Source organism: Apteryx rowi, unplaced genomic scaffold, assembly GCF_003343035.1.
Source record: "Apteryx rowi isolate R43461 unplaced genomic scaffold, aptRow1 scaffold_190, whole genome shotgun sequence".
In the NCBI taxonomy this organism is placed as follows: domain Eukaryota; kingdom Metazoa; phylum Chordata; class Aves; order Apterygiformes; family Apterygidae; genus Apteryx; species Apteryx rowi.
Window position 1 is genome coordinate 828,866 of NW_020448197.1, and position 23,969 is coordinate 852,834.

The window sequence follows — 23,969 nt, forward strand, 5'->3', positions numbered from 1 at the left end:
CCGAAGTAGGCAGCAAAATGGGGGAACCTCAACACAAAAAGTCAGTGACAGTATTTCATGTTTTGCACAAAGATGAAAAACCTATGACATTTCTGAGTAACACTTTTATGGTGACAATTACACAAGATGATTCAAAAATGCAAATGACAGCAACATGCACACCTGGCTAAAGCTAGAAGTTTTATCCCAAAAGAATATCTGTGATTAAAATGATGAATCTTTAATACTTTTATTGAATTGCGTGTCCTACTTCATTTTTTTTAAATGAGACATACGTGCCAATTAATATGAAACTTAAAAAAAAATTTTTTTCTTTTAAGAACCACCTTGTCCTTTCAGAGTCCACTGCATGTTTGCAAAATCATAATGTTGGGTTTTAACTCTGCTAGTTTTCAATACAATTTTGCATCCCACCCTTTCAATCCCCCCCTCCCCCCAAAATCTTAAACACTTCAGAAGTTGCCAGTGCAAACACTTTCTATCAATGTATAATATACATTTTAACTTAAACCTTTGTGCARTTTACGAGTTTCTTTTAAAACTCTTTAAAAACTCCTTGGCACGCTTGCTGAAAAATATTCAGCTCCATTTAAGCTGTCAAACACAAGGTGATATAAAATGTAAATCACAGTTGAATAAAATAAAAAACCCAGAACTGCAGCTTTTATTAGCCAGCTTTACAGTCTCTTGTATACAGTACATTGCACAGTTCCGCCTTCACAATAACGCTTCCTGTATTAATATTGTGCCTTCCACGATGCAGTATAATCAAGGCAAGTTACAGAACACTGCTGAGTTTATATCAAAATAAACATAAGATGTAACCTTGGTTTATAATGAACATCCAAATTACCATGTACAATTTGCAGTAGACTCTGTAATGAGCTTGATATATAAGCTAGATGACAGTGAAGGGGGAAAAATAGTTTAAACTATCAAGTTTCCTCTTGAAATGTCTTTTCCCAAGGCACTGTGAACAAGACTGTTAGCAATTCTCAATGACTAAAAACACCAATGGGAATATAAATATTTCACACAACAACCACCGTCACATCATCATCTATTCTCTTACTTATTCTTTCCCTTAAACAACGCCCCTGAAATTTGTTTGGTCCTTTGAGGGGTAACCAAATTATCTTCTGCAACATCACATATTTGTATTTAATACATCTATAAATCAAAGCTTTGTTAGATTATTTAACCCTTTCATTCTAAAAACTAAAAGTTTTTCCTCACTATTTCTTAATAACTCAGATTTGCAAATTCAACTTGATTAAAAAAAAAAAAAAAGAAAAAGAAAAGAAAGGGTTCAAAATCAAGCAAAGCCCTGTATTTTTCAAGAGGAAACCATGCAAGAGTACATAAAAAGGCAAAATTGGCTACTTGAAAACCAAGAATTGTTTTTAATGCATTGGCCAAGGAAAATAAATTGCAAAGTTCTGTGAGGTTTTCTAAAAATTTACAAGAAAAACCGATGGGAAGTTCTAGTCAATCCAGATGTTCTTTTTTCCTGTTTTAAATGACAACGAATACAGTCTCACACAATACAATTTCATCTTGACTGCAAGAGACACTCCTGTGTGATGCCTTCAGCATGACAAAATTACTGGGCAAAAAGAAAATTGGCATTCATTTCTTCAAGGGCTGATAAACAGAGGCATTGGGATCAAGTCCAGAAGGGCTGGTCTCCACAAATTTGGAAGAGTAATGTGGGGAAACAGGACTCAGAGTGCTGGTGGCTGCAGTGTATGTTATGCTGGGCATTACTGCCATAACTTCTGCTATCTTCTGTTTTAGGTCCTTGATTTCCTGATCTTTTTGAATGATTTGCCCTGAAACAGCAAATAGCAACACTTAAAACCAGTGGCATGTTTTCACCCTCCACCAATTGCCCAGTGATCAGAACTGTTGAAGTGAAACACCCAGAAGAGTTTCAGCTTTCTAAGACACCAGTAACAGCGCAATCCACCAACTTCCCGTTTACGCTGATGAACTGTGTTTAATTACCTCTAGTTACCAACTACACATACCACTTCTATTAGATTTTGCACTGTTTGAATTCACAGCTGCACTGTACCAAAAGATTATTTTTACAGCTCAATTTTTTTCTGCACTTTTCAGTTCACATTTTACAAGCACCTTGCAGGAGCACAAGTGTTTGCTTACTAAATGTGTTACTTATTTTTTAAAGCTGYCCTATTCTCATTGGTTTTCTAAATCCCCTTTGCGTACACTTACAAAATCATCATCATAATCTACGAAACTAGGTAAAGAGAAATTCCAATAAAATTAAAACAAAATAAAAATTCTTTCTCTAATCAAAGTTTCCTGCAACCAAGCAAACTTCTACAAGGAAGTTAAACAGACACTAAGTCAATAAGTTATTTAATTCTGCTTCATGGTTTGCACAGCTGAATAAAGGACAGTCTGGGCATGATTTTATCCTGGCTTAATGCTCCCTCTGGTGGCTGCAACAGCAGCTCAACAGGGACAGCAGCATCAGCTCCTTACCTCACCAATTTGAGGTTTAAAACAAGGGTTTTTTATATTTTTAATTACTTCAGGGGTATCATAATGCTATTATGATTACGACTCAAGGACAGGGGCTTAAAATATGGCAACTCTTATTACATATTCTAACTCTTTTTTCAAAAAAAGCTCTCCAGCTTTAGGGTAACAGCTTGTAAAAATGCAGATCATCATCATAAATTCAGTTAAATATCAAGATGTGGGTATATTGTCTTCAGATCAATAACTTGGGGAAATCAGGCTGATCAGCGGAAGTGTTTAGGCTCACATTCACAAAGGACAAAAAATCCCACCGAAACCTGAAATGCTTTGGTGAGTTGAGGCTGTAACCCACTGCCACGTACGTTAAAAGGCAGGGTATTCTTTATGTCATATTCCACCRTTTCAGTCAGTACCACCAGTTGAATTAAACTACCGCACATTACCTTGGGCAATCTCAAGCTGCCGTTTTGCATCTCCTAATGCAGAGAACAGATCCAGCTTGATTCTTGTCTCTGCACTCAGGCTATTCTCTAAGTGCTGTGTTTTATCCTGCATGGCTGAAAGTGCTGACATTAACACCTCCGTATCCTTCTCATTTTCCTTGTACTTCCGCAGTTCCTGTAGGAGTAATTAGGACAAATGTTATTCACATAGACTTTACACATGAGATATACTGAGAAGTCTTTCCCTTTCCCCACAGCATGCCACTGGGCCTGGTATTAATGCTGTAAAATTAAAATGATGGTTAATTAAGGACACTGTAATATTACTGCCAGTAATTATACATGACCATCATACAAGTGATTAAAKCCATATTGTACAAAGTATAATTACAGTGCAGTGAGCAAATATATTTGCTCTGCTTCTCAGCTCTCTATCATCGGTATCATTGGAGACCCTCCTTCTAAAGATCCTCCTCGTCACTTCCAAGTGCCATCTAAGAAGCTGTACAGTGCTCATTTGGCACAGCTCTGGCACACAAAAACACTTCCCACAAGCAAAACGGCTATACTGGGGACTGATCTTTCGCTAGACAGTTTAAAGTGATACAAAATAAACACTGCATTTTAAGCTATTACAATTGTTTGATGAGAGGGATTTCTTTATCCCAGAATACTTCCCACACTGAACCTGACTGTGCTGCAAATCTAGAAATGTAAAACAGAGAAAAGGAGGGGGTGAATATTTTGTACATAGAAGACAAAGTCACATTGTGGTTGGGATGTATGTACTACCATTTCAGCTGACTAACAAAAAGAGAAATACTATAAGAAAAAACAGTTCTATAGTTTTAAATCAAGAAACAATAAGATTGTGGAGGAAATACTAATACCTATAACAAAAATAGCTTTTCTAACAGTGTAAAAATTATAACAAAAAAGCTTGATTACGGATGGCTGTAGTTATATTGAAAGGTACACATTCTCAGCGGATAAACTGAACTAGTTTTCATGGGTCTGGTAAATCCAGGAACGGCAAGGTTGCATATGTTATTTGAAAACAAGTTCACAGTAACATAAGGTGGATTTTAAAGAGCCTCTAAAAAACCAGAAGACTTAAAAAGTGTATGTATTCTCAAAGCTAAGGAACTAACATGCAAATTCTCAGTTGACAGTCTGAGTACATCTTTAGGAATAGACATTTTAAAGGAATAAAGTCAACTTCAACTCACACATTTAAGCTTTTAACCTCAAATACACCAGACAGGGCGTCTGTGGAAAATCTACCACAACGTACTTTCAATACTCAAGCACTTTCACCAAAAAAATACATCTGGCCAGTGAGTAAAATGTTGAGAAAGCAATCTTGTTCTTAACAGTAAAATTTATATGGATGCAGACTGGCAACAAGCTTCTTACATAAGAAAAAAGGTAATTGAGGGGATTATATTCTCCTCAGTTTATCCAGACCATTACTTTATAAAAAATTAGTAGTCATTAAATAAGTGGTGGGGAGCTGAGACTATTAGCCTTTCTCATACCCACATTCTTACAAAGCCTGATGCAAGACAAACATCTGAACAGCCCAATTCTTGAAGGTGTTGATTGCCTCTTATGTAGATCCACCAATTTCAGAGGGTTGCAAGCACTCATTGCGATGCCAGTCCAAGCCCTTGGTGCTTTCTCATTACCTGCACTTTCATTTCTAGTTCTCGCATCTGATCTTCTTTCAGCTTTATGTCAATTGTTARCTTCTTGCACTCTGTCTCCAGCTCTCGGATGCGATTCCGTAAAGTTTCAGTACATTCTCCCCTRCAAAAGAAATATTAAAAGAAAAGAAGGTGAAATAAGAATGAGGCTGTCAATCCTGAATTGTTTATATCATGAAAATTAATATAAATATTGAAGGATAAAAGAGGAAGCTAACTTTGTTCTTTTCAGGAAAAGAATTTACCTTATGGCAGCAATACCAAAAGCTGCAAAAAGTTACCCAATGCTATGCCTCAGTATTAGGAAATTTGGAATATTCATGAAATAGGGAGAACAGAAAAGCAGAAATAATTATCTTTAGACACTTGGAGCACTGCAGATTAAAGCCATCTACACTCATGCCATGCTTTCATCTTGAAAGGTTTTCCAACTATACACCTACAGTGCTGCTGAAACACTACTGTGCTGAGCCCTGGTAGTTGGTGGTCAGAGCAGAATACTTTTGAGATGTGAGGTAAAGATGGTATTTTGGCCAAGGTCACTGTACGAAACCTCAATTCAGAGCTCCCCTGAAAGGGGATGTTCCTCTTTTTAACTGGAGCACCCATACATGGTACAGCATCTCTGTGCTAGTACAATCAATGAACGGCAGATAATACAGAACATAGTCATCACCCTGTAAATTTAATGTATATGAGCACTGAGACTCAACTTCATGGAAAGAGATCTCCCACTGCTCAGACACAAATAAACCTGCATAAACTAAGGTTCCGTACTGCAATACATATCATATACAGACTGCTCCTTTATGCAGAGAAGGGGGGGAAAAAGCAAAAAACAACAACAAAAAAACCAGAATGAGTTTTAGTGGCAACGGCTACATTTCAGGAGTAGAGCTTGCTTTTGGGGTAGAACCAAGTACCTTGTAGCAGCAAATGCAACAGCACGTGCAGCAGTTGCTTCTTCCAATTTCTTTCTTTTCTTTTCTTCCATTAATTGTTTTTCTACAAAGGCTCGTGCTTCTTGCTCTGCCTTTAGTTTCTTCTCCAACTGGCTGATCATTTGTTTGTCCTTTTGTTTCATTTGTACAGCATTGTGTAATCTGGAAAGTAACAGGTACAGGTTTTAACAGAGGACTTGACCATTTAAAAAAACAAAACAAAACAAACTAAATAGATTGCTGTCACTGTATTGGTCCCAAACGGGTCTGGCCGGATCTGCAGGCACAYGCCTCAAACTTTGTAGAATCTTGACACAGTATTTCCCTTTACCAGACTACAATTGTTACTAACTAAATTACGCAGTTTTGTAGAAATACATACTTGTTCTGAAGCAGTTCATTTTCTTGCCGGAGCTGTCCTATTTCAGACCGAATTCCCCGTTCTGTGTTAGTCAGAGAACTGATCTGGCTACGTAGCTCCTGTTCGATCTGCCTGCTTGCTTGCAGGTCAGCCTTTAACTTTTTAATATCTTGTTCCAATCTAAAAAAGAAGCAGCATTTTAAAAGACAATTTCTTTTCAACTCTATTCCCAATTACCCAAAGGTTCAATATTTTTCTATAAAAATAAATACAGAATAAACATCATACCATCTGCTCTTTTAATATTTATAATCCCTGTCTAGCCTTGCCCTCTTTCACATACCACACCGGCATTCCTTCCTATGTTACGTGATCTAACTTTTCAGCAAGGATCTTCTATTCTATTCTTCTATAAACCGCTGGTGTCATAGGTGTGCGGTGAACAACAGTAAGCGTCTGCTTTGACAATGTTCCGCACAGCCCACTGTCAAGACACAAGTCATACACCGTCAGGCACAGAGTATTATTCTGATGTTTATTTTGAAGGAAAACAAACACACACACACACACACACACACACCCCTCATAACTATAAATATATAGCTATATATGTATAGCTACACAACACTTTACAATCTCCCAGGGGCATTTTGTTTTCCTCCAAGTACTGCAGAGTTGTAATACAAATCCTATGGAATCATATTTTTTCCTCTTGAAGCAGAAACGAAACAGATAAGCCTGAGAAGTTGCAAACACTGACAGGTGCACATATGAACCAATTTTACCTTTCTCAACAAATTCAGAGTTGAATTTGTTAGTAATAGGTAAGCTATAGAGCACACTGCTGAATTCTCACCTAAATGTTTTTTTTTCCTTGAAGTATATGATCTGCATGTTGAATGAACAGTGCATATTAAGTCATTCACAGTTGATGAGTCAGGAAATTTAGTTTTAATTTCTCCTAAACAGATACCATCTGCTATACACTTAATTATAGCCTTAAAAAGTTCTTGAAGACTCAGGCAAGCTTATTAATTAAAACATTTTCAACCAAAATTGATTAAAGTAAAACACAAGTTTCTAAAGAGAGACATGCAGCTCATCTTCATTTTTTCCCCATAGTTTCAAAACACACCATAAGTGAATAAGTCAATCATCTTTTATAAGCACTGTGTTATATACTCATTTATATGAAAGCAAATATGACTCTCAGTCATTCACATGCAATTCTCATTTGCTCAATCAGTTATTGATTTACAAGTTTTTAAGTATTCAAAAAGTAGTTAAAGATGTTTCTTTATTTCCTAAGGTTCCATATAAAATTAACAAAAGCTGAACATCAAGATTTGGGGGAAAATAGTCACAAAGGCCAAAAAGAAAACAAGAGTGAACTAATCTTATTGACATTCAGTACTGCAGATTAAAGAAAATAGCTATTCGTCCTCATAATGAGGCACTTAACTCTTCTGGACTTAAATGTAGGAAAATCTCAACCTAAAACGCTGGTATGAAATGTAGTGACACAAGGCGTAAGAACATTCTGAGTGAGCGAGTGAGTGAGTGAGTGAATGAAGAGGTTAAACATGGAATCATGAAACCTAGTCGYGTATGTACTCATGTACATGCTACTTTATTTCATAAAAGCACGTCCACAAAGAAGCTGGAACTGAGCCAAAGGGGTCTGCCGGGTAAATTAACAGCAAGAAACAGCCCACAAGGTGCGTGGTCTACCATACACTCATACAAGTGCCATTCAAATGCTCAGATCCCACTTTCTACAGCTGTGCTAAACTGTCTTCCTAGTTGTATTTGAACTGCTCTATTGGTAAGATGAATTTATTTTAATATAGTATAAATTGTGGCCAAATGTATTTGTAAAAAYGCCATTTAATTCTTGTACCTAGTAGACAAATAACAGTACTTAGGAAATACACATTTCATATTGAAGACGGCAAATCATTTCAACCCCTTGTACCCTTTTGGGGGAAGAAAAGGGTTTGCAAACCTAACCAAAGGTCATTTGACCATGTAATGGTTGCATTCAAAACAAAAATGGAAAAAACACCAGCAGATAATACTAGGTATGTTCTTCTCACTAYGCTCCGTGACAGAACTGAACAGTGGCTAGGTGACAATATAACAGTTCAATTTCATTTTCCAGTAAGCAGTAACCAAATATTTTGGAAAAAGCAAACTTATTAATCAAAGAATGAAAGATGCTTAGAAAGCATTAACAGACTACTGTATGCTAATAGTTGACTGGTCTTAATGTAGGTTTTTATAAACCTTAAGAATGGCTGGTAGGAAAACGTAAAGGAAGAGACTGTGCACATAATAAATCACATACACTTTACATTGACAAGTCTACATAAATAATTTCAATATACCTCTCTACAATAAAGTGATAATTGTGAAAATAAGACAGCTTAAAGCAGCAGAACAGTCTTCTCTCTATACCTGAGACTATGCCAAGCTTGCTCCAATAAGAGATACTGTGCTTTATTTTGGGTATTTATTAATTCAAAAAAAAAGAGAAGCTCTGATCAGGTAAAGCCCAAACAAATCAGAGGTGCTGGCACAAGACAAGCTGAATTAGCATTTTTGGCAACAGAGCGTTGGCATTAGTTCCAACTTCTTAAGCCATCTGGTTCGTGGCATTCCTGCTGCTTTCAACGAAAGCTCTGTACCAGCAGCGCTCACGGGGCTGGTTCCGACGGCGCCATGGAGAAAGCTGAAGCCTGCGTGATCCGTAGAGCRCACATGACTGCGAGCAGAAGAAAGGAATAAGCCACAATAACGAAAGATGCTTACTTTCCCAGCCAGGAGGAAATATTGGAGGCTGTGAGCTGCAACCTTCCTTTTTATACTCAACAGAGGTAAAAATGTCCAACCAGGGCTGTGTACATGAAWTTTGTGAGAAGCAGGAAGTATTATAAACTTATGACACACAACTCAAACAGATCCTGCCTGAACACACAGCCAAAGCCTCATGGGGTCCTCACCATCGCTCGGTGTTTCAGGAGGCTGTCCTTTTCTGAACTTTTTTTTTTTTTTTTTTTCTTTAATAGCTAGAGATTTAAGGATCTTAACTTTTAAAGCATGCTTCAAGCCTAAAATATTCTTCCTTTTACTCTGAAGGACCACAGGGGATCTGCAGTAATACTTGCAGGAAACAGAGCTATCTGCCATTCAGTAAGTCTTTCACCGTAAATCAAAGTCAAGATTAAACTTAAAAACACTGATGAAACTCTGGGTGCTTCAGTTGTCTATGGAAGATCAGCAAATCTTCCTACCCACACTACTAAAACATATCCAAATAGGCTATGTACCAATAGGATATTCCTGTTTATGAGCAGATGATGCTGTTAGCCTGCAGCCCCTTAAATTTACTACACTTTGCAGTGAGGAGTTCCCTGTTCTTAGAAACTGCTTCTCTGCAAGCAGAAACAAATCCAGCAAAGACAGAAACATAACTACTGACCCTCCAAAAAAAATCTAAAGAGCCTAACGAACTTTCAGTTGGGTCGGTCCCAAAACGTTCCTATATAAACATGCAAGTAGCAGAGCTCCAATGGACAATGCAAAAATCTTGCACCAGCAGCACGTTTTAGAATTAAATTAGATTACAAACTCCTATCCTCAYGTAGGACATGAAGTGTTCTGTATGCCATATTCACTTATTTAACACTAGAATCTTAGTGAYTGACACTAAGTCACATTAAAAATGGCGTGTGTAAAGTGGGAACTACATTCTCTTTGTATCCATTAAAGGGCAAAGACTCCAATTTACCAGGCGAGCTCGCAGTAGGCTCAGGTATGAAAGAGTGACAACCCAACATGTTCCACTTACTCTAATCAAAAGATTGCAATACTTCTGTGTAAGAAAAGCTTACACACATCCGAATTGTTCAGATCACCATGTAGTTAAAAGTTTTGTAATGAAAGTTAGGAACTTGCGAAAGCTGTGGAGAGTATTCTTTTATGAAACAACCCCTCCTATCGGTACTGATGATCTAACCTAAAGATAAACAGTCCAAAGATACAATTACATATTTGAGACATGATCAAACTACATACAGTGCATGATCAACTACTGTAGTGCAATTCCAAAAGGGCCAGAACAGAATTAATACAGAGAAAAATAATCTCTTTCAAGTCAGCGGYGGACAAAACCATAGGAAATTTATCTATTGATAAATTGACGAGCTTGTTCAGAAATTATTTTTAAAGTAACATTTCACCAGATTTCAATTACTCCTTTTCATTATGCTGTAGTCTCTGCTATAGCCTTAAATACCACAGCAGGAGTTTTCTGCAAAAAAATACTCCTTACTATCTAAAATAAGTTAGGAAGCTAACAATCTGAAGGAGAAACAGTCACTCTTAGTACATTAGTGATACCACAGAAGGTGGAAATAATTAGTGTCAGATGGGCAGAAGTTTACATTAAAACCTTCCAATCTCTCTCTGCAGGTAACATCAAGTTTTAGGAAAGCAAAAGTAAGGTGTGGTAGACTATCCCTTGTTCCACAGATATTTTCCTTATTCCAATTGCCGGAAGAAATCAAAGCTGTCTGTGAGAATAATTAGTACATACGACAGCTTGTTTCAACACCTTGTGTGCCAAAAGGCAAGATTTCTGTGGATACAAACAGTTTTGCCAAGCTGCACTGCCAGCTTTTTTTTTTTTTTTTTTTTTTAGGGTACAAATAGCTGGAAGCAGGACATGATTATTGCTATATAATACATAATACAAAGAAGGAAAATTTCTGCTATGATTACAGCTTGGGCTTGTTTCATACATCAGGTCCCTAAAACATGAACAAAACCTGCTGCATTTCAGAGCTGACAGTGAAACAATAACAAGGAGTTAACTTGCTCTGGTAGCTCCTGGTGAGCAACATTAAAACGATACCAAATTTATGACTCCAGTGGCCCAATTATGTGAGGTTGGGAAATGAGCAGTTTGCCTGACAGCTGAGATGCCATGATTAAGCGCTTGACAAACAAACAGAGCCCAACTCAGCATCCATCCCAAGCAGCTACTGGTTCCACCTGTAGGAACAAACTAACAAAAACCCAAGGTATAGAGATCGTTTCAAGGCTCATCAGCAGGGACAGAGCCTCTTGCATCCCTCTTCTCTAGCTATCAGGACGGCAATAACAAAACATATTGACTGAAATGCACAGAAATGGGGATCAGCAACTTCCTCTCCAGAAAACTAAACACACAAGGATAGTTAAAAATAGTAAAGACTGTCAAAATGCATTTCACGGGCAGTGTTTTCCTTTCACCTCAGAAAAGCTAAGTATTTAAAGATACTTCTGAAATACTACCTAAACACACATGTACTAACCATTTACCAGGCAGAATAAAAAGAAAAAAAAAAATCCTTTCTTCAATTAAGTTTATATAATATTACTCTTAAATTATGTAGCAGTACCCTTTTAGATATAATGTGTTACATAACTATTTAAGAAAAAAAGTTAACAAGCACAKAAGACTGCTTTGTTCTCAAAAAAACCCCAATCTTTAATTGTCTCAAATAACCGCTGTTAATCCTTAGTCTCTAGCAGTCATAAGGCATACTTTACATTTAATACTGGTTAGTCAGCTCAGGGAAATCATTTGTGAACACAAAAGGAAAGCAGCTTGGCTTTGACATCCTACAGTGAATCTGCTGGACAAGAAGTTATAAAAAGCATCTTTATTTGGAGGCTGAGCAGATCAGATCTGGAAGAGACAGGACTTCACACTGCCCTTTTCAGAGTGCAGCCTCAGTGCAGCCTCAAAGTGTAATAATGGGGATGACTAATAGCACTGGAAGTAGAGAAGACAATGAACAAGTGTTTTGCAACCCAGAGACAGCATAAATGACAAGTAAAGAAAGTAAATATGAAGTTTAAATGCATTCCATCCCATCCAGTTTGTCAGATAAGTTYATGCTTTCCGAAACAGCTGTTTTGGTGTGCGCATTTAGAAACGCAAATCTTTTGGTGTAGGAGTTATGTACTCAGTCAGAATAGAAGCAAGACTTCATGAATGATTTCAATTATCTACATTTATAAGAAACAGTGTGAGCAGCAACACGCAGGAAGTTAGTGTTTTAAGTGCTCGTGGCCTGCCTGCACGGGGAAATCAGTGCACAATAAGCAGCTACATGAATTTACAGCACAACAGCTACATCGCACCCACACACCAYGTACAAACTCGCAACAAACAACAGAGTGAAGTGGCTTAATTCACTTTCAGAGCAGAGGAAGGCGATGTYGCATAACAGCGCTCAGAGTACATTAGCCGTCTACCCAGAGAATTAGAGGAGCTAGGATTCTGTAAGGGTGCATCCTAGTTTATTACACACTAATTTCTGTATTAGAAACCTCCCAGCTGTACAATTACAACGACCACCTGATCTAAGCTCTGAAGAACAAGGCTTCCTACATCTGAGAAATAGCATATAGGTTTTAATCTATGCATTGAGATTTCTAAAACACACAAGGTTTAAATCCGATTGCTTATCGGAGCTACGTGGAACAAAACTCTTGGTCTGGCAGGTCATCCTATGAAGCGCTTCCCTTCTCTTTTCTGAGGACTTATGAACAACCCAATGTTCAACTGCAGAACTGCAACAATGGCAAACTGATCCGTTCTCTTCTCCAGCGAGCAAATAAGTCAGCTAAAGAGAACAGAGATGCCCATCTGAAACTAGCAACATACAAAAAAGCGCAGTCCTGTATGAGATTATTTAGATGCAGCTTTGCTGGAGAAAGGGCCATCTGCACCCTATTAGTCTAGACAGAATTTGATTCACAGGTGAGATTAACTAGCTGGTTTCTTATTTGCTTCATGCAAGTCTTCTACAGACATTAGGTATCAATTAGCCTGGATATTTAATTGCCAGAGGTATGTCAGAGGAGAAAATAATGTTTTTATTGAAGTAATTGTACTCACATAGCACAAATCCTCAGAGACAGACCAGATTCAAAAGTCCAATTATCAAAAGGGACTGCAAGGAAAGTGAGCTTGATCTGCCACTTAAGTTAGGCAACAAGGATTTGCTGAAACACGGTCAATGAGTGTTCAGTACATGAGAAAAAGGGAGACAGATGCTAGGAGTGGTAGGAAAACACTTAATTGTGCAACAGTTTTGTTGTAGACCTATCTCTATCCCCATTTTGAATAGTTACACACTATTTTCTTACACGTACTTGTTTTGATAACAAATGACAACAATGTTTGTCTCAGGACTCATGTTTAGCATACAGAGTGTTTGCAGCAGGTGCTATCCTTAAAAGACTAAAAACTGCCAGAGAGACATTCTTTAAAAGGAGAAAGCTATAAAGTTAGTACGTGGTGGGATAAGGTGTCCCTTTATACAGGTTGACTTCTAACACTAGCCTACTCTTGCCTCTTTTTTTTTTTTTTTGGAAAATTTGTTCTGATGAACTGAACCCCAGATGTCCCTGCAAATGCAGTAACAGCATGTTTCTTTGACTCACCTATACCAATTTCAAAACAGAGTTTGCTACACTTGAAACACAACTGTAATAGTGGTCATCTAATCCCCCCTCCTCCCCTTTTACAAAAAAAAACAAAACCACCCACATTTTTTTCCTCAGTATGTTTCAATTTCAAAACTGCAGACCCCCAGTTGCTATTAGTTTGCRAAGAACTTCCTGATCATTGTTAATAATTTGGAAGTAGGACTCAATAAGTAATGCATTTTTACTTTCTTATGATAGTAACTGCCTTAGGATTGTTATCCGATTAAAAAAAATAAGGTAAAACATGAATGACAGGAAAACACCTGCAATGATTACTCCGTTCTGATGAGCCTCATGCTCTGAAACAATTTTACCTAATTACCCTAGAACTATGATGGGAAAAGCAATCCCCTGGAATGACATTGGAATAGGTAACTGTATTAAAAAAAAAANAAAAAAAAAAAAGAACAAACAAAAACAAACAAGCAAACAAATCACCATCAATACCCCCAAAATTTCAGTTTTGCTGTTAGCTGCTATGGTAGTGTAGAAAATAGGATTTTCAGAGATGATTGTATTCCATTTTCCACACACACCTCCAGTGCTATCCTGAAGCACTCTTCAGAAAATGCTATTGTCATACTATACCGGGGATACAATTGCTATCTATAAATAGACTTCAGAAGATGGCGTAAAGACATCAGAGAGGAAAGATATTTAAGTCTTGGTTAAGCCAAAAAGATGAACAAGTGCTTGCAAATAAAATCAAGTCAGAAATTAAAACCTGTTAAAACCATCTGAATGGCAGGTCCAAGAATCCAGCTGATTTTAACTAGAATTTGAAAAACTATTAAAGATTACGCAAGATTGTGCCTATAATAGCAGGAGACCTGGCACAGCGACTATGAACAATTCTTTTCGTGCTAGATCCTCTTGCAGAATGATTTCATCCTTTGGGCACGCACAGGAAACACTCCAGTCCACTTGCTACAAGAGTTTGCAGCATCTATCCTGTGTCCCTTGTGATAGTGCTGTAAGTACTTAGCTGCTTTTCATAAATACATCTGTATTTAACRTTCAGATAAGCATATGCAAAGATGTGACCTTTCCAATCTTGACAGGGATTTAATTTAGCTGCCTTGTGAACTATGACTTGTACTTAAACTAACAAGGTAGCAGGTATGCAAGCAGGAACCTATCCTTCTGATTAGGGGTTAAGTAGCAGCTGATACCTTGCATCCATTTTTGTAAATTGAGAATTAAAACAAAAACCAAACATTTCAGAGAGAGGAAAATAAATAATCAAACAAACAAACAACCCCCAAACTTTTCAGGCACCATCAAGCCCTACTGAATTCCCTGGAGTTGTAAAGACCACCCAAAGGAAGAGCTTGTCAAGAACACATTCACTGAGCTCAGCAGCAATAGTACTCCATACTTTTCTCGTGTCTTCTATCAAATAATTGTCAAAGCTATTTATTAGGCCTCACAACACCCCTGTGAGGTAGGTAAGTACTGTATTCTGAGGTAGAAAGTAAGCAACTTGCTCAAGGTTGCATACCAGAGGCAAAAAATCAGGACTAGAAACCAAAAGACCCAGCTGCTAGTTATCTTATCCCATCACTAGACCATTCTGTTTTCTTTATGGGATCATAAGTTGCATTTTTCTAAGAAAAAAAATTGATGTAACGAAATCAAGAGAGGCAGTCGCACAATGCTCATATCAAACTTACCTTACCAATGCATCTGGTTTGCTTAGCTGGTTATTAGGAATACAATTTTCCATTAAGTCCTTATGTGTGCTTGGGCTCTTGCTAGCACACTTCTGTTTTTTCTCATTTTTAGTAGATGAGGAAGGGATGCTCCCATTAGTTGCGCTGTGACTGCGAGGCGAGGAGTTCACAACTCCACTGACGTTTTTGTAATTTTTGGATGAGGCAGTGCATGAGTCCTCTTTTAAGAGGTTTTCTGTACTTCCTACAAGATCATTATTTAATCTTTTACTATTGATATGGTTTTCCATGTATTCAATTTCTTGTATTTTAGAGTCTACAGGTTGCAAAATATTGTTATTTATTCCAAGGTTGTGTTTCTTTGCATCCTTGTCCTTTTCTTTCCCTTTTTCTCTATATTCTAGCTCTGGCAATGTTGCAGATAATTTTTTATTGGCTGGAATGCCTCCATTGTGCTGCAAAAGTATTGAGGAATCCATATCAGATAATCCTTTGGCTGCTGCAATACCAAAAATAAGAAAATACTTAGTTTATTAAATCAATCAATACTGTGACATACAAAGAAGAATCAGTAAGTACGCATCAATCATTTCTACAGAAAACAATAATAATTAGAATATATCTTAATTTAGGAAAAAAAAAAATCAGAAGTCATGTGGTATTTTAAGACTAGTTTTCTTATTACAGGCAGGACACAGTAACCAARGGATTTAGTAATAAATACGTCTTCATAGAGCACTAATTGACTACATTAATGCAGTTGCTAATGAGACTAAACAGAGAAGGCAATTCATTACTACTGTCATATTAAACCATGCCCAAAATAAAAATATTTTCAGCTCCTCTGTTCCAAAGCTCACAATACTTTAGCCAAAACAACACAGACTAGTAAAGCTCTTCCTTAGCAGGCATTTTATTTTTTTTTTAAATTGCAGATGACAGCAAACACATTAAGTAATAAGGATAACTTGCCTTCCTCTGCCTCCCTCTCTTGCCTTTGTAGCATCTGCTGTTCTGGGGGCAGAGCTTGCTGGAGAAGCTGCATGTAGAATTCGTTCTCTTTCTGCACTTCTTTTTGTTTTCTTAAACGCATTTTGTAGCTGACGTAACTTTTAAAGCCAAAGCCCAAAGTCACAACAGGGTAGCCAATACTAGGAAAACAAAATAAAAAAAACTTTATTAACCAAAGTGTAACCATATTAGAAAACTAATAAAATGTATAGCTGTAAATACATCTGGCTTACAAGTTTTCATAAAAAGTGATACAAAAGATGTTTTTTGCTGCATTCTACAGTTTTAAAACGTAGGGATTTCTTTATCATGATAAAAYTACAGCTATAATTCATTACAGACAGCAATTAACTGTATCATAAATTAAAGGATTTTGACAATGCAATTGCACTATGCATAGCAAAGGCAGCTTTTAGACAAGCACCAGACTAGGAATTATGCATCTTCTAAAGAGATAACAGCCAACTACAACAGAGGTTCCCCAAGCTTTATTCCTGGAGAGCCATGTAATATTTGTGACGTTAAGCTGAGAGATGAGTAACAAAATCCATCTGGAACAGCGAAAGGAGAAACAGATCCTTAGTCCCTTCTCTTCACACCCCTCAGAACTTATGAGCATCTCTCTTCACTACCACTCTTTAAAGCAGGGAAAAAACAATGGTTCTGCAAAATCCTGCCTCTGCAACAGGCCCTGCAACATCTTCTCACTGAGGCACAGACTAAAGAACAAGAGTTGGAGAAGCAGCTGAAACATGCAGCTTCAGGGCTGCTGCATTTCTGGGGGGGACCAAAGCTGTCAGCCAGAGCGCGCTGCCCTCGCCCAGACCCGGCACAGCTGGAAGTGACCCCGGAGTTCCAGCCTCAATAACCAGTTGCCTCTGTTGAGGATGGTGCAATTAAGACATATTTTGTGGGTGACAAACAGCCTTTGGAAACTCCTGGTTTAGAAGACTGACCTTGAAGCTGCAAGTGAACAACTTCTAAACTTAGTTCTCCTACTTATCTTTCTGACAAATATGATATGCAGAATTTTGCTTCCAACCGGACTCAGCTGCTCCATTTGGTGGCAGGCATGACAGAAGCATAACAGAACTTTTGAATTAGCTTTCTCATAGAGCACCTTCATTGTGCAGAATTTAAGTATTCATATTACCTTGAGGCAACTGCAGCGATACAGAATGCTAGTAAATCATGCTAGTATATTTATTAACAAGGATACTCAATAAACAGGCAAATGTACTTTTATAAAAATAAATGCACTTTTGGCAAATATTTTAAGAAAGCACAGTGAAATTACATTTTAAACATTAAAGGTACCCTAGATCAGGGGAAAACTCAGATGCAAACTGTATTAACCATTAAAGTCTTCTCATTCTTTGCTTAGTGATAGCACTGTGCAAATTGGGGTTCTAAATATGCTACCAGAATGCAAGAATCATTTGCATACGCATCTGACATTATCTTTGCCAATGCTTCTTTTGTCATACTGCGCAAAGCCAGCTGTAGCTACAATTCTAAAACTCTGATGACAAGCTGAAATGTTTGTATCCGATTCAGCAGCAGAAAGACCTTTCTTCACAGCTCCTAAGTGCTTTTGTAATCTATTATAGAATTTAATTAGTGTTTAAGGGATCTATCACACAATGTAGACACTATAAAGTGACAGATGTCTAATTTACTCAAGACTGTATCACAGGGAACTGGACCAAATGACTCCATGAAAAGCAGGACCCATTTTAAACCTACCCTGATCAACACATGCTACACTCAAAACTCGCTGAATAAAAGTGTATTTCTTCCAGATACAGATATTTTGTAGTTAAGTCTTTTGCCTGAACTCACTCTTAGTACTTCCAAAGAAGTAGTGTTATAACGTCTTTCRTTTTCTATCATGGTTTTCAACCTGAAGCTTTTTCACATCCTATAGCGAATTATGAAATCAGTCACGAGAATCCTTCTATTTTGGAGGGGAAGAAGAGGAGTCCTTTGTTACAGAAAAGAAAATCTTTATAAGCAATGATTATTTTTTCCCCCTCAAAAGAGAAAAGTAATTTCATCCATTAACATCTTAACAGAACACAAATTATTAGTGAAAATATTTTTATGCTACTTTTACCATCCAGTCATTATGTAAATAAAGAATTTATAAGTTGATGAAAAGAACTTTCCAGAAATGCTACGAATATCCATGTTCCAAAAACTTCAATTCCCTACAGCTCACAAGCACTGTATCTCCAGAAAGGTTGCACCTGGTTACTGTTTAGCATACATTTTGCATGGAATATTTAATGTCAGGTAGGGACAGGGTGGGGGGAAAAACCAACCAGCCAAACCTTCAACCAAAATAAAAAGCCCTAAATATTTATTTATCTGGTGATATAAATGATAATAAGAAAGAGGGGAAATCTACTTACCAGTGTGCTGCAAAAGGACGACAAAGGTCTACATGGAAGTTTTTTAAATCTTTAAATCTAATCGCTGCTTCAATATAAACAAAAAGTATCCACAGTGATACTGTTGGTAAACACACCCCCCTCTCTATTGAAAGAAGAGAAAGAAAAAAAAAAAAAAGAGAGAAGCCTGAGTAATATATTAGAAGAAGCAGATACTTTTAAGTTATTTTTAAAAGATTCCACAAGTCAAAGGAAATTTTCAGTCAGACATGTATGGAATTGTAAGAGTTTTTACAGAATAAAGTATCTAGGATGTCCTATTTAAGAACAGCTCTAAACTTTTCTCTCATTATCTTGCTTTTGCAAGGCACCAATGAAAAATAACAGATGCACAGCTAACAAAATAACTTGGCACAAAACCCTATACAGAGAAGGAACACAAATGGAAGAGACTGCAGAAGATGAGGTAATGTTAGAGCTTGTGATCTTTGAATCAGAAGTGGTAAGCTTGGACTCCTTTTTCTCTCCAAGTTAGGTATATATTAGTGCCAGATGTGAGCAAATCAGCTGAGAAAACATAAATGAGTAAGCACAGAACTAGTTACTCCATATACAGTAATGCAGACAACCGTCTCTGACAAACTCTACAACAGGGGAACATTCAGGACGCTGTACGGATTTCTCTCTCTAACACTACTGATGAGAATGTAAAATAGTGGCCACACAAAAGTAAGGTGTTAATCCTCTTGGTCAATGGAAAACTGGTGTTATACTGTGGTCTTCTGAATAGTTTCCCTGTGCATAAATGAGAAACTTATAACAGGAACACTCAGCTTACAGGAACTGGGAAGGAAGGGAAGAAAAAAATCATAAACTGCAAAGTTGTAACTAGTTGTGACTACATACCACCTAAAAAGGACATAACTTTCTCAAAAAAAAAAAGTCAAGAGCAAGTTCCCATCAACTTAGATGAGCATTTAAAAAGCTGAGTTCCCCAGGTTGTAGTGAATTAAAATATTAAAAGAGCTCACTAGCTAAAGTTAGAACTGTCCCATCAGGTTTTTGCTTTGGGTTTCTAAACATTAACTCTGAGAGGAACAACTTCAGACAATACTTTAACATCTTAATAGAGTCATAAAAATAGCTCCAGATTTTTTACATATTTTAAATTGAGCAGCAACTGGTTCACAGTCTCTTCCATTGGCTCCCACATTGCCATTATTATAAATGACTAATTGTCAGAAAGATGACTACTTTTACCAGTAAGCTGAGAAATGATCCATGCTATCTTGCAAATTCTTATGAGCTGATTGCAAGTCTAACACAAAATATTACAAAAGCCCAAGATCCCAAGGACCTGGGTAGGGAAAAATACCTTTAAAAATGTTCAAGTTTTATTGCTAAAATTTTTGAGCGAGGAAAGACAAGTGTATAACCCATGTCAAGTCTTAAAGCTCATACAAACTAAAAAACCAAAAAACCCCAATCCCCAGCCAAAAACTCCCAAACCATATGATTTACTTAAAAAAAGAATTCTAAGCATATTAAAAAAAAGAATTTTCCATACATGTCTCAAACTGTTGGGGCAGCCACTACTGCAACCGCAGCAAGTTAGTAACAAACAATTGATATTATCAGCCTTTGTGCTCAGAAACAGAATCAATTGGCACACAGACTTTACTAATAAATATTTAAACTATAAATACGATAATAGTATTTTGCTCTTTCAATAATAAGCCAATTTTAACAAGTTAGTCAAGTAGAAGGAATAGCATAACATTGTTTCACCAAACTTTTTGTATGTACTCAGTATTTCTTGAATGGCTGCAGAGTATTTTGAGGTCAGGCAGATATTCTTTAGTGTCCTGGAATTCCTATTTATACACTTTCAGTTCCATTAATTAACCCTTTATGATTACAACAAGATTCACTCAGAGATGTATCAAGTGCAAATCAGCATACTAAGGATAGCATAAAAACATTGTATTTAATCTGTAACAAAGTACCTTAAAACATATGCAACAAACAAAAGAGGGTTTCTGCATATTACTAAAAATTGTAAGATATATATTCAAATCAGTAAGTTGTAATTAAAGAAGAGTGACCTACCTGTGTGCCAGACATACTGTACCCATACATACGTGCTGGCAGCAAAAAACAGCCATTGTATTGGTATGAAGAGCAGACATATTATATTTGATGTGAACGCTACACAAACAAAAAATACTGAAAAGGCCTAAAAGAAAGGAGGGGAGGGGAGGAGAGAGAAGAGTGTTTCAGTTTATTCCAGCACATAATACCACTTTATTTATTAATGGTGACACTACAGCAATTTCAGGTTAGAAAGGCTAAGTGTTAGTTATTATCAGGACAAAGAAATGGAGCAGTCTAACCAGTCAAAGTACAGACATATCCAATTAAGAGAGAAAGCGTGCAACTCAGGAATATTTGGCCCTGCCCACTCTTCCAGTGAGTCTCAAAACAGCTGTATTTATCCCTTATTATTTTGAAGACTTTCATTTACACTGCTGATGTAGTATTATCATAACTATATTATTTCTTCGGACAAAAAAAAATCAGCACTGTCATTTACTTTCAGAAAGAGTAGTAAATACTTAAAACAGGCAAGCATATCCATATTACACTCTTATAACTCTCTTATTTAGGGATCTAAACTAATTCACTAGTCACAGGAATTCAAGTGTTATTTGCCTATGGTGAAAAACTTGATAGCTATATAGTTCACTTCCATTTGCCAAAGATTAAATAGGTAGTCTAACTTAAGCCAAGATCCCATATTAGCCACCTAGTCACTTGAAAATTCCTCTTCTTGAGAAGACGATCAGCAGAACTACTAAATTAGCTGTAGAAGATGCTATATGCCATAAAACATTGCAGGATTTTTCTACAAAGGACTGGTGATTTTAGGTTATACATACCAAACCCTGGTATCTGAAGGAATCGTAAACGCTCCTGATGAAGAGCCAGAATGGCCACAGATATTCAAATCTGAACTCCAGGACAAAATCTGCCAACAGTACTAGTGCCCACACTACTAGGAACTTTAGATACAGAAAGGTACTGCAAAGAAAAAAGAAAGGTAGCATTAGGTCTGTATTTCTGATAGAGACATGGAAACCATATGAACTTTTTTTTAATGCAGGAATAAAAGTATAGAAAACTAATGTAGGTAAGAAAGTTTCATGCAAAATGATTTTACAAAATAGGGAGTTTTATTATATGAAAATTGGGACTGGTCTAACGGAGTTAACTATATTCAATTCCCCCCCCCCTTTTTTTTTTTTTAAGTGTCAAAGAAACAGAAAGCTTTCTGCTCTTACAAGACATTCAGTGACAATCTCCATTTAGCTCTGCACCATATTTTTACAAGTGAAGTTTTGCAAACAGGTATGTTGTCGCAGCTGAAATGCTTCTCTTCTGGTTTACATTCTCATATTTGGAGCTCAGAAATTTCTATATTCCCCTGACAAACAGGCTACAGATATTCAGTCATTTTCCACATTTATTTAAACACAGACAAACCGCAACACCAATAAATCCAAACATATTTTGAGCCTACAACTACAGCAATAAGGAAGAGTGGTTTGATCCTGAGATGTGAAGGAGTTGTTTTTGAAGATATCCATTTTAAAATAGATACATCCATTTTAAATAATAGGAAAACAGAGGCACATGTTATTTGAGGCCAGACAGTCTAACTCTTTTTTCTGATTATTTCAAAGCCACAGTCCCTTATTCCTAGTCCTGCATTTTGAACCACTGACAATCCTTCTCGACTACAGAGCTTAAAATATTTTGAGATAATCACTGATTGATACAGTAGCACTTGASAGAATAGATCAATCTGTTTTGTTGCAGAGGAGGAAGCAAAAACCCTCTTGTCCCAAAACCCAGCACCTGGAGATCTAGTATGTTGCTCCAATTCCCCAAAATGCAACCACCTTGTTGCGCTGTATTGTTGTATATAACAAGGGTGTTTGTTTTTGTTTTTTAATTAAGGGCAGTTTTTCCTATTAGTAACTTCTTTTTCCTCCTGTATCATACTGCCAGCACCATCAGTGGAACTTTGCCCTGGGATGTTTACTGATAAGTTGCCAAGAATTAGTACGTACAAAGCCAGGCAGGGCTGGCTCAAGTTTCTGCACTGTTCACAGACATGTGGCTTATTGGCAAAGTTGTTCAGAGCTTCATAAAAGACACAAAATAAAAAACTTGTATGAAGAGTGTTACAAACAAGCAAAGGTTTATAAGCAATCGAACTACAACTCATCAAATTTATTAAGAGTCAACGGTAGGCAGTAAGCTTTCTACTTCCCATCAGATAGAACACTGCTCCGTTTAATTGAGGTGCCACAAGGTACCTATCTCAAGATGATGAAGCAAATTATCACAGAAAGAGAAGTCATTATTACATTCTTTTAAAGTTTATTTTTATTGGTTTTACTACTAAACAATGACACATATTTTTGCTCTGTGCATAATGTAAAGCTATTCTAAGCGTCTCCTATTAGGAAGCCCTTAAATTAGATCTAGTCTTCTCTATGTCCAAAACCTCTCCAATCTGCAAGTATTTCAGTTATCCTTCAAGTGACAGTGCTTAAGTTTCAAACCTTAGGCAGTCATAGAACAAATCACAGCGCACAGATGAAGTAGCAATTTATTTATCGTCTGTCAAACACAAGAAAACGCTTGCAAACTGTTAAACAATAATGATTTTCTCATTTTGTATGTTTGTACCTGTGAAGTTCTTATTTCATATATGGTATTACAAAAAAAAATAAAACTCTCTATCCACTACAGAAATTTTAAAAATATTCTCTACGCCACTGGTTGGAGATGCATGCAATACGGCTGAGTAGGCATGCAACAGCAGATTGCTTCAAGCTCCAGAGCCATCACTTCATAACCCTGGGGATCGATATAAAATGAAAAAAGTGCCAGAAAGATACACATCCGCAACTGGATTTTTGCGAAATATCACTCAAATTACTTGCAACATCAGGTCAGCTTCCAAACCACAAGACTGGGAGAACACCAGCCCTCCACTTTGATTTCCTGTCAAGGTTGGGCTCTCACAGTTAATCAGATGTGCTGTGAAAGTTACATTTATGGACTTTCAGGACCGTACGTTTTCACTCAACAAAGGAGTTTTTGCTTAGCTACTCTAACTTACAGTATGTCATCAGACCCTCCCCTAAAAGCCCARTTTTGCAAAGGTACTCACTGTGATTAATGCTCACTAATATACTCGCATGAGTACATGCTTTAAATCACTATGAACTAAAGAAAGGCTTTACTAAAAATACGTTCTGTGATCTAAGAAACAAGTAAGCAAATATTCCTACAGTTAACCCACCTCTGCAT

The 23,969-nt window shown here is 37.0% G+C and overlaps 1 protein-coding gene across 1 annotated transcript; it reads right to left on the minus strand.

Moving 5' to 3' along the window:
• Positions 1-213: 213 nt before the first annotated feature.
• On the minus strand, positions 214-23,969 carry MACO1 (macoilin 1). The gene is made up of 11 exons (XM_026062432.1): positions 23,962-23,969; positions 21,524-21,665; positions 20,694-20,820; positions 18,606-18,729; positions 16,153-16,331; positions 15,181-15,679; positions 5,984-6,142; positions 5,584-5,763; positions 4,643-4,763; positions 2,955-3,129; positions 214-1,832 (listed from the first exon to the last, which is right to left on the minus strand). The coding sequence occupies exons 1-11, from the start codon at positions 23,967-23,969 to the stop codon at positions 1,630-1,632; spliced, it is 1,917 nt and encodes a 638-aa protein (XP_025918217.1). The 3' UTR covers positions 214-1,629.